General features: G+C 38.1%; 1 protein-coding gene across 1 annotated transcript in view; it reads right to left on the bottom strand.

Annotated features, from left to right (window-relative positions):
• The window catches only part of LOC149205664 (inner membrane protein PPF-1, chloroplastic-like), a 335,124-nt gene that overhangs the window by 279,825 nt on the left and 42,710 nt on the right, over positions 1-12,589 (bottom strand). The window contains exon 2 of the mRNA XM_089395137.1: positions 3,918-4,028. Coding sequence (XP_089251263.1) covers positions 3,918-4,028 — 111 coding nt within the window. The remainder of the gene's footprint in view (positions 1-3,917; positions 4,029-12,589) is intronic.

Below are 12,589 nucleotides of genomic sequence, written 5' to 3'. Positions count from 1 at the left end.
TGTGAAACCCAACGGTCACTACATGTACTATAAATGTAAATCATTTGTTAATAAAATTGTACTGCATGTTTTATCTTTCATATTCTCTCTTGCTGTCCATGTGTGTTTAACATTTTCTAATTTTTTGAATGTTTTTAAATTTTTGTTTATGAAACAAAATTAAAATAAAAAATAAGAATTAAAACATAAACAAAATTAAAGTCATAAAACCAAAAAAAAAAAAAAAGGTGAAAAGCCCAACAACAACAAAAAAATTTAAAATCGAATTTAGAAAACGCCGAAGTAAAAAAAAATCAAAGTAAAAAGATATATATATAAACAAAAACAAAAACAAAAAAAATCAAAACAAACAAAGTAACCCTAATGCATAAAATATAAAATGAATGAAACCAAAAAACAAAAGTCGAATGTTTTTTTTTTATGTGTATGCAGGTCGACAGTGACAAAGAGGAGCTTGAGCAAGGGAGAGGAGGCAGTACATAGGGGAGATGAAGCTCGAGCAGCAAGGGAATCGCAGCGAAATAGGAGAAGCAAGAGGGAGATACGCAGGAGGGAGCCGCAGAGAACTCAGGCAGGGACAGAGGAGAAGCGACGGGAAGAGCTGCGAGGGTTGCGACTGCAGGTTGAAGGGATACGCATATTTTTGGACGCAGGTTTTGTAGGTTCGAGGAGGGAGAAGGAAACAGTGGAAAGGGAGAAGAGGAGTTGCGGTCTTGATGAGAGAGGGAAGGAGGTTGCAGATGGGGGGAGCAGGCAGTACAAGGAGAAATGGAAGAGGGAGCCACAGGTAGGAGAAGAGAGGGGTAAAGGGACTCGTTTTTTTTTCCCAAGCAGAAAGACGGCAAGGATAGCGGATATTATAAAAAAAAAATCGAAATTTGCAACAAACGAAAAACCCCAGGCAACAAAAAAAAAATCGAAAATTTTTTAGAGAAAAATAAAACACAGCAGCGAAATGGAAAAAACGCAGCAAAGAGGAGCTGCGATTTTTTGAGGAGCTTCAAGGCAACAGATGGAAAAATATGGTAGCCCAAGAAACCCTTAAACAATTTCCTGAAATTTAAGTTAAACCAGTATACTTATGTTTCATATTTATCCTTGAAACCCTTATAAAAGTTTCCAGATCTAAGAATTTAAAACCCTTGGACTGCAAAAAGTTGAATAATATCCCTGCAAAGTGATATTGAGGCCAGATCTTACCCTCCAGGGCCTAGATCTGGCTTCAAACAAAAATTCTCCTTCAGATCTGTACCTGTAATGACAAAAACGAAACACCTAAAAACGATATATACAATGATGAAACCAAAAACCAGTTAAATTACAATAATTACAAGTTGAAGGCTCTAAGTAGTCAGATCTATCATTATACTACACATAAATTAAAAGATTTTTTAAATTTTAAAGGAGGTGCTAACTCAAAACCCTTCGTGCATCACCAACAATAATCTTATGATAAGCCCGGAGCTAATTTAGTTGGGCTCTTCAGAAAATAGGAATCAGAAGTTGGCTGGTCCAACTGAAAACTTCCCCTAATGCCCGAGGATCTAAAATCAAGATTTCCCTACAAAACTCAATCCAGCCATAAAAAATAGAGCGAGAAAATAATAATAAAATTCAAACAAATAGGGATACCTGCTATTACGTTCAAACCCCAGCGACAGAGCAAGATACCTGTACTCAAATCACTCTTTAGAAGTTATCATCAATGGCTTTAGAAAAAATTATGTATGAAAACAACACATCTTACAGTATTCCCATAAAGAGTAACACAAGCAGAATTTAACCCCAAAGTCTTTCTTTATTATCTAGAAAAAAGATTACACCAAAGCTTCTTGCTAAGCACACGACTCAAAGATCAGATAGATCAACTGACAAATGACTTCCTATTTAAAGATATATCATCCAATGGCTAGTTCGAGTGATCCTCGTCAAAGCAATCTCGACCGTTAATGAAGATTAAAATTTCTTTTAATTTCATCCGTCAAAATATTTAAATATTTGGGGAAATTCAAAAGTTTTAACTAAACACAATTTAATTAACTCAAAAATAGAATTTTTGAGTTAATTGACTTTGACTTAATCCCCAGAGATCAAAGGTTTAAAATTTAGCAAAATAATTAATTTACCAAAGTCCCGGGACATTTTAAAATTTAATTTTTTAGCACCGACGAATTTTGCCTTCGGAAAATTTAAATTTACCTAGGACCTAGTATTAATTAAATTTTTAGCTTAGGATTTTAATTAATTTTTTCCCAGAAAATTTAATTAATTAACCTATGAGGGGATAAATTATTTTTCCAACCCTCTAGACACTTTACATCATGATTTTCATATTTTTTACATCATAAGGGGAAAACCCCATTTGTAATAAACTCTCACAGACCACCCATTTCTGCAACAGAAATATAATCTAGCAGACCAAGCAATTTGTAATAAAATAACTTAACCAAATAGTTAAGATTATTCTCAAATCACTTTTACATAGACTTGATCTAAAACACTAGGACTCACCTAAGATCCTAGTGATAGAATCCATTCCAACTTTGGGGTAAGACTGGAGGGGAAAACTTTGTTGACCATCCAAAAATAGATCAGTGAGACAAAAAACATCCCAGAATGGAGATCATCACTAGAAAGGTAGGCTTACCTAGGTTGCTACATAAATGACACGGTTCTACTAAAATTATTTACATCATATACATGCAAAATGGATTTACATTATAACATGATAATCAGGCTGATGATTATAGTTGGACAGCACAGACACATCGATCAGGTGCTATCCCTTTTGCAAAAAAAAGGGGTGTACTGCTATGGGTCGTTGACACGTAGTGGTCAACACAGGGGTAAACAATTGTTGTACCTTTAGGACAATAACTAACAAAAAATCAAAACACACTACATGTCAACCCAAAAGAAGCACACTCACGAGTAAGAAACTGACATTAATAGAATCCAAGGCATAGTGCACACCCACATAAAAAAAAAACAATCACTGCCCAGCACAAGTATGAGAAGCAGCTCTTGTTTTGACCTTTTTATTAAGACCTTTGCTTGAAGAGAAGATCAAAATAGTATAACCATTTCAAAAAATTACAAAATCTAACTAAACTAAATGTGAGGAGTGACCTTCTACATGTCAACCCAAAAGAAGCACACTCACTAGTAAGAAACTGACAAAACACACTCACGAGTAAGAAACTGACATTAATAGAATCCAAGGCATAGTGCACACCCACATAAAAAAAACAATCACGGCCCAGCACAAGTATGAGAAGCAGCTCTTGTTTTGACTTTTTTATTAAGACCTTTGCTTGAAGAGAAGATCAAAATAGTATAACCATTTCAAAAAATTACAAAATCTAACTAAACTAAATATGAGGAGCAACCTTAGCAAGATATGTTACAACAAATGTGTAGGAGTGACATTGCCCCTAAGGCTTGCAAAATGGAAATTCTAATAAACAATAATCAACCAAACTCCCTACACGTTAGTGGGAATAAATTGCCATCTATCCCAACCTCAGTTACCAAAGTTGCAGAAAAAAATCTTTACAACAGTACAATCTCATGTCAATGTCCAAGACACCAACAATGCAAGAAAACATGCAGCCTGTATGAAACCGCAGAAGTAAAATCCAACCTTCTATGCCAATGGAAAAATTACAACAAAACAAAAGAACTTATATAAACTTAGGTCCTCCGTGCACCCTAGCATAGAGAATACAAGTTATGAAGCAAAGAAAAGGTAGAAATTTGTGATAATATTAATACAAAAGAGACGGGTTAGAAAAGAGGATATAAAAAGCACAGTTAACTACACCTATATTTCAGATGGCAACAACCTTGAATTTAGAAAAACATGAAAACCTATAAATTTGGATCAGTAAGCTATCCAGAACTGTTTTGTATCTTACCTGTTTTTGGGTCAAAGGAAATGTAGCTCCTTTAACAAGAATAGTAAGCAGAATAATTGCAAATCCATATGCATAAGGAACATGCACAGCTTGTAGTCCATCTTTCAAAACCTGTGAAATAAACTTACTTCAGAGAAATATTAAAGGATAACCAGCTTATGATGTAGAAAATTTCCTAAAATATATATAAATAATTTCACAAACTTTTGAAACACCCAAAAGCAAAGGCTTTCATTGTGATGAACCCAATTATAATGAAACAATAATTAATGGCATAAGCCATACCAATTAAATTACAACACATTTCTAGTGAAGCGACATACCCTTTAGTGGAAACCTATGAGGATGATATTCAATGAATAGCTATATGCATTATGACCTTTAATAAATAGCTTCATAAAAATAGAATATGTAAAGATTAGTATTCAGGAGCAGTTGAGGAAGAGAATTATCATGGGGGGTTAAGCAGGAATCCTTTTAGATCCCTTTGCATTGACTCTGGATGCACTGCATTACCTCACCTTGCAAATTTACTTCCCTTGCAGCTAAATTGGTGCCCATTGGAGCTCATAGGGCTCTTCTAACTTTTAATAGTATGATAAAAAATCATACTGTCACCCATAATGTTGTGATACCTGAGTTGAATTTTGGTTCAACAGGATAGCTGTTAAAACCTCTATTGCAGCAACCTAAGTAAATTAATTTCTTATGATTTTCTTGCTGAAATTTTGATTTAGACTTAATTCTTCAGCTCCTAAAATAAAATACACTTGCTGAAATTTAACCGGAAATAAAAAATCAGTGGAAGCTACAGGAAACCAATCTGCCAAATGCACAGAAATTTCTGTCCTTCAAATATCAGCTTTTAATTAAAATTACCCCAAGCTTGCAAGGGCTCCCATACTGGGAAAACAGACCACTGAAAATACAAGAAAAAACAACACCAACACCTGGCTGTTCGGGTGCGCCGTACAGCCTGTATGGCCCTGCCAAAACCTGCTGTGAAAACCCTCCTGCTCCTGCTAAAATTTGTCCCAAAAATTCCTGAACTAGAAGCTGCTGGTCTAGACTCAACCTTTAGAGCTTCCTACTCCTCATCCTCTGTCACTGTTAGGGTCTCATGTGATTTCCTGAATGCAAAGTCCTCCTTAAACTTCACATCCTAGCTCACCAGTCTTCCATTATGCTAGAACCAGCCTAGATCCATTTTAACTCCAGATCTACCAAGCGTCGAGAGGTATCAAATATTTTTTCACTCTAAAAGAGGTTTCTATCTCAAGAGATTTGATCCCTCTCAGTGCTTAGTAAATCTAGTGTTATGATGGATCTAGGCTGGTTTGATTACTAATTTACTAATTATAATTATACTTGTAAATATAATTCTTAATCTTTTTTTTTACTTTTTATTTTATTTTTAGTTTTATGTAATTTGACCAAGTCAAAATGTTTTATTGATAATTATCATTATTAATTTTTTCTTTTATTTTTTGATTCATTTTTATTTTATTTTATTTTATTTTGACCAAGTCAAAATGTGTACAAGACATTACAACATCTGTATATAGTATATACTCTTCAGGCAATTACTTTTAACCTTTTATTATTTTTTAATCGAACCCACATGTAAACATCACTACAACATCTCTCCCATACTTTTTTGCTTTTAGATTTAATTTAAAAAAATGTTATAAAATAAAATTACAATGAAATATTTATAAAATATTTTGATTTTGAAATGAGTTGTTGTTTTTGGGCAAGTGGTATTGATAATCCATGGTATTGTAACAAAATCTATTTACAAGTTAATAATATCCATAGCAAAATGGGAGTAAATATCAATGTTGCAAACATCACGATCGGGATTAAATCGGCACGGGTCCGAAATCGGAAAAAAACAGTAAAAATCGGAGTAAAATCGGTAAAAATCGGCAAAATCAAAACAAAAAAAAATCAAGATTTTTTGGGATAAAATCGGGATTAAAGCGTAATTTTTTTCAAAATGAAAAAATCGTCGATTTAATCAGCCGATTTAATCATTTCAGGCAAAAATCACGATTTTCACAACACCGCAAAATATTCATAGTTAAGAATCTTGTTATATTGTAAGTATTAAGTTTTAATCTAATAATGTTATAAAATTAAATTAAAATAAAATATTTTGATTTTGAAATGAGTTATGGTTTTTTGGAATGTGGTATTGACAAGTCATGGTATTAGCCTCGTGGTATTGTACAAAACCTATTTGGATGTTAATAATATCCATGGTAAAATGGGAGTGAATATTCTTGGTTAAAAATCTTATTATATTGTAAGTATTATTTTTTTATGTGTTTATTGATAAAATTTAAATATGGTTATGGAATCATTATTTTAATATGGTATGTAATTTTAAATTAAAACAAAATTACAATATAAAAAATTGAATTTAAAATATGTTTACATCTAACTTCTAACATTTAACATCTAACATCTAGCGCCTACACATCTCCCGTACTCTGGGTTGTAGAGCGTCTCTCAGCGCAATGAAAATCTTGTGAGCCTGTTAAAACCTAAAAGTTCTATGCAGAAACTTAAAAAAAATTGCAGAAACTTGAAAGTTCTACGCAGAAAGCTTAATGTACTTTGCAAAAAACTGAATGTACTTTGCAGAAAACTGAATGTTCTACGCTAGGACTTGAAAGTACTTTGCAGAAAACTAATTGTTCTATGTTGTTACAATTACTTAGAATGCAGATTTCTTCTTCATAACTCTTCAGATCAGCAAATGTAGATAGAACATAAACTTAAGGATCATATGAAAATAGCCAAGCACAATGAGATGTCCCCTCTAATTAATTACACCCAGTAGCTACACCATTTTTGCAATTTTGTCCAAGTTATGGCAATTTTGATGTATAGTGTAGTTCCCAGACTATGAAAATCTTAACAGACAGTAACTTGGAATGTAAAATTTAAATTACCAAACCACAATTTTATTTCAGAAATTCTACCAGAATGATTTAATGAGCAAACCCAAATTAAATCCCTAAATTCTACAGAATTTACCAGTTACAATTTAAACATAATTTATCAATTATATACATACCTGGATTCCAAGTTTGAAGTCGATCTCGCGTTGTTGTAGCTCCAATTTGCTCCCGTTACCAAATGACCAAATCATCTCTGCCAAACTAGGCACAATCCTTGGTAGCCAACTCCAAAATACTTCACAATTGAAGCACTTTGGCCCCCGTGCCCAAAAGCTTCAAGAACAATTACTCAAATCTCCAGTTCTAAATTCCAATCTTCAGTTTTGAATTTCCCATCCATCTGCTGGAATTTCTAAGTCTATCTGTCAGAAATTCTTCCTATACTATCTGATTTATTTCTTCCTACTTGTTCATTTACTTAAGTTATTTACTATGTAAATACTGAAAATAAATACAAGTACAGTATCAACACATACAGATCATCAACTGAAAGAAACAAGAACACAAGTGACAGTTATTTTTGGACTAATGTCTCTGGAAAAACCCAATGCGGGAAAACTGGTGCAGCTATCAGAGGGTTTTATTATTAAGCAGTTTCAGAATACAATCTGGGTGCCAGAAATGGCTCACCCAACAGAGAATGCCCTTGGCAGTAGTACCTCTCAGTTAGAGACAGATATCAACCCCAATCTGCCCCACCAAATCTCCCAGCGTCAGCCTCTAGGGTCATGTCAGCGTCTCTGGCCCAGCGTCGGCCTATTTGGCCCAACATCAGCCTCTCGAGCCTCTGCGTCTCCCACGTTGGCCCTCCTCAGGCTCTGCACAGCGCCTGGCTGCCTCTGCGTGGCTTCTCACTAGCTCTGTGTGGCCTCTAGATGGCTCTGCGTCAACCCTCTCCTGGCTTCTACGATGATGCTCTCGGTACTATCTTTGTCTCTCTACCACTATATTCACTGCCCCTCAGCTGCAACTCTAATCACTCCTTCGATTTCCTCAGCAAGCCCTGCCCCAGAAAATCGAATTCTTGATCAACTCAAATGTGTTCTCCAACTGACCCTCAAGCCTCTTCTTATACTTTTCTCGTTGACAATTCAACAGCCGAGATTAAGTCCCTAATCAACGGCGAAGATTAGATCTGGCTTGATCCATGATTTTTGGACCATTCTAACTCATTTTTATATTAATTCACATTAATATTTTATTTTCCCTAGAATTTTTGGATCATTCTAACTCAATTTTATATTAATTCACATTAATATTTTATTTTCCCTAAGTTTAGACTTAGGGACTCCATTAAAAATATTAATTATTTTAATATCTCCCAAACTGGTCAGATTCAGCCCAAACCATTTCTTGGTCTTGGAGATCTCATGTGTTTTAGCCTCTCCTCCAATTTTCAAGGCTAGAGCACATCTAATGCTACCCCAAATCAACACTCCCTCTTAGCGAGGACTGTGCTCTAGTAATACTCTTCACTGAGTATCACCCTGATCATCCGACATCGGTCCTTGTGCTGATGCTAGGTCTGCTGCCCAACATCCTCTGCACTGTTGCATCATGTACTGCTCCCCATGGCCCTGCCACTACCACTGTTGCATCTATACAGCAGCTCCCTCTGCATCCGTGTTGCTACTCATGGCCCTGCCACTGCCACTGCTACATCTGCACTGCATCTCCTCTCATCATGTTGCATCGTGTTGCTCATAGCACTACCACTGCTAACTGTTGCACTGCAACTAAGTTATTGAGAAGTAAGTAACTGATCTCCCAACTTTGACATCTTTGTCAAGCTAGAAACACTCCTGATGTTGAAGCTCCCTCTGTCGCTGACATGTGCTCCCTCTCTGACCTCTGCGTTGATGCAACGACTCTATGCCTCTCGCACTGTAGCCCTCTCTGTCGCTCCATCCGCATCCATCTCTACAAATATCTTCCAGTCTTGCTACTCCTCTTCGGGGCTCCCATAGCAAGGTATAATCCAAGAGGTTGGGTATCTCGAGGATCCTGCCCCTCATCGCCTATAGTCCGTCTGACTACACCTCGATGTCTTCCCACCTCTTCTCTCAAGGTGCATGAGCACTCATGGCACAGTCGTCATCAGTCTCCACTTCCTTCTCTACCTTAGCCTGCGCAGCCTTGGTCTCAAAAGCCTCTCCCTTACTCTTCTTCCTAGGACACTAATTCGCATAGTGACCCAGTTCCCCATGGTGGAAGCACTTGACCTTGGAGAGGTCCTTCTGTTTCTCCTGCTTTCTCGCAGATGTGAGAGCCGCATCTTCTTCCTCCTTTGTCTTGATTTTGACCCCTTTTCCACTACTCCCCGCCTTGGACACCCGTCTGATCTCTTCTTGACGAAGAGTCGCCCACAGTTCCTCCCAATCTAGAAGGCCCGTCCTGCCCAGTATGCTCTGGACAAATACCTCCCAATCCTCCGAGACTGCGTTCAATGCGGTCCTCACCATAAGTTCCTGATCCGGTGTAGCCCCTATGGAAGTTAGTTGATCACGGATCTCCTTCAATCCACCGAGGAAGGCATCTATTTGCTCTCCTTTCTGCATCTAATATGACCGCAACTAGTTTTCAAGTAACATCCTCCTCTGCACAGAAGTATGTTGGTACAATTTCTTCAGGGCCTCCCACATCTCATTTGTCGTCTCCTTCTCGGCAATGTGGCACCACATGATCCTTGACACCCTCAAGGATGATGCACTTTGCCCTGGCCATTGCCTCCTTGTACTTGTCATTTTCAGCTGGGTCAACCGAAATCGCTATCATTTTCAAGGCGAAGTGTTTGATGCAAGACCTATCTAAAACGAACAAGATCATGGCCTTCCAAACTATGAAGTTTGAAGCTCTGTCCAGTCTATCCTGATCTCTTAGCCCATTCACTGCCATTTCGCTGCTCCTCTTTCGACTCTTTCAAGTCTCTCTACTTCTCGTCTGGAAGTTCTCGGTGTGACTCCCTCTGAGCCTCGATTTCCCTCCTGGAAACCCCTCTGCCAATGTCAAGATGCCCCACTCCGATCGTTAGTGCAGCTGCACCACTAATCTGGATTTCTTGGATAGAAATCATCGACAACAACTCCCTCCTCCTTGGTCTTGCCCTGTTAGGTACTGTTCTAACCACAGTACCCCACCAGCTTCGCTCCACAACTTACCCACAGCCTCCTATGCCTCAGCAATCTGAAGGTTAGAGCCTCTAGGCTCTGCGCAATCCCGGCACCAGCAAAATCCGCACCTCCTAGCCACGGGCGTCAATCCTTCCTGACTGAGAAAGATGACCAAGCACTGCGTAGGTCAAGTCTTCTCCTCTCTGCCACTGCGTTGATCCTCCTCCTAGCTCGAATTGATGACATAAGCACTGTGTCACCCCTTCCTTGCTGCTTTCCGCTAGGAACAGCTTCTGTCACTCGGGATAGTTGTTTCTGTTGTTGCTGCTCTACTCGGCTGATGCCCTTAGTTATCCTGTGATTTGCAACCACGCTCCGATATCATGTTCAAATTTCTAAGTCTATCCGTCAAAAATTCTTCCTGTACTATCTGATTTATTTCTTCCTACTTGTTCATTTACTTAACAAGTTATTTACCATGTAAACGCTGAAAATAAATACAAGTATAATATCAACACATACAAATCATCAACTAAAAGAAACAAGAACACAAGTGATAGAGTTATTTTTGGACTAATGTCCCTGGAAAAACTTAATGTGGGAAAACCGGTGCAGCTATCAGAGGGTTTTATTATTAAGCAGTTTCAAAATACAATATGGGTGCCAGAAATGGCTCACCAAACAGAGAATGCCCTCGGCAGTAGTACCTCTCAGTTGGAGACAGATATCAGCCCCAATCTGCCCCACCAAATCTCCCAGCGTCAACCTCTAGGGTCTGCATCAACCTCTGTGGCCCAGCGTCAACCTCTAGGGTCTGCGTCAACCTCTCTGGCCCAACGTCAACCTCTCGGGGCTCTACGTCAGCCTTTGGAGCCTCTACGTCTCCCACGTTGGCCCTCCTCAGGCTCTACGCAACTCCTGGCTGCCTCTGTGTGGCCGCCAACTAGCTCTGCATGGCCTCTAGCTGGCTCTGCGTCAACCCTCTTCCAGCTTTTGCGCTGATGTTCCCGGTACTATCTCTGCCTCTCTCCTACTGTATTCACTGCCCCTCAGCTGCAACTCTGATCACTCCTTCGATTTCCTCATCAAGCCCTGCCCCAAAAAATCGAATTCTTGATCAACTCAAATGTGTTCTCCAACTGACCCTCGAGCCTCTTCTTATACTTTTCTCGTTGACAATTCAACGACCGAGATTAAGTCCCTAATCAATGGCTAAGATTAGATCTGGATTGATCCATGACTTCTGGACTATTCTAACTCAGTTTATTATTAATTCACATTAATATTTTATTGTTTTTAATATCTCCCAAACTGGTTAGATTCTGCCCTTCTTTGCTTACTTGTATAAATATCCTTACTAGGTGGTCGCCGCCTTCTTCCACCACTCTCGACAGATTTGATTTTGATAGTCATAAGGTTACGTGTAGCTGGAAGGTGAGGTATGTAGATATTTATATGTTTTTGTGATGTTAAATAATTTTAACTTCTAAATTTTAATTATAGGTACTTTATGTATTAATATGTTTGTGATGTTGATTAATAAATTTTGACTTATCAATTTTAATTATAATATTTAAATAAAGTGAATATATATATTAACTTATAATTTTAATACTATGGCGATCAATATTTATATTAGCAGGATGGAGAGTATTAATTTTATCTAATAATTATATACTTATGAAATATTTAATATGTATATTATGAGATGTCGCATTTTAGGTAATATTTTCATTCTTAATGAGTTAAGTACTTAACCCCTTTATCATTTATGTAAACATCTTACTTAATTATTTAATAAGTATATTAGTGCAAGGCATGCGATGTATGCATATGTAGCCATCATATGCAAACATCGTATAAATGTTAATACCCTTTTGCCTAGAAATCGAAATGGGTCATTACATATAGGGAGTGCTTAACTTAGGAAAAGTGGGTTAGGAGGGCCCCACTTAATTAAATTGGCAAAGGAGGGTCCCAACATAGGAGAAAAAGGGAAATCAAAGTTGTAGTGGATGGTGAGGACCACCCCAAAAGAGGAATACACACCCCTTGAGCAAACTCACATTTTTGGAGGGAGAAAGACCAAGTTGGGGTCGATGCATGGGGCCCACATGGAGAGGGGGAGCTCAAGGATAAGTAGTGAGAGATGCATCATTTTGGGGGCTTTTGAACTTTTGCTAATTGAACCTAACTAGCATGCTTGAGCTATTGAGCCAGGTCTGCAAGTGTTGTTCAACACACGAGATTCTCAGGCAAGATTCTCACTTCAGTGGACTTCGAGTGCCAGCCCAAGGACGAAGATCTACACCATTTGGGAGTTGTTCCAGACTTGGCATCAATGCATTTTGTGGGATTTACTCAGCAGTCTGGGCACAGGAAAGGAATACGCACTACCTGGGAGAGTGGGTTGTGGAGCAACAAACTTGTTGAGTTTTTCGGGAGAGCCTTGACCATTTTCTGCTAGAGATTTGCAGTGTTAGGCAGGCACATTTTTGTGGGGATTTTGTTGTAGCAGTGATACCATTTCAGGGACTACGTGGGCCTGCGCAAAGGGAGTTTCTGGGCCACACGTGGGAGTTGAGGGGGAGAG

Source organism: Pinus tabuliformis, chromosome 1_2 (assembly GCF_031772625.1).
Source record: "Pinus tabuliformis cultivar Carrire ecotype Pingquan chromosome 1_2, CPIR1, whole genome shotgun sequence".
Classification (NCBI taxonomy): Eukaryota; Viridiplantae; Streptophyta; class Pinopsida; order Pinales; family Pinaceae; genus Pinus; species Pinus tabuliformis.
Note: the sequence above shows the minus strand (reverse complement) of the source record. Positions and strands in the feature narration are given on the sequence as shown.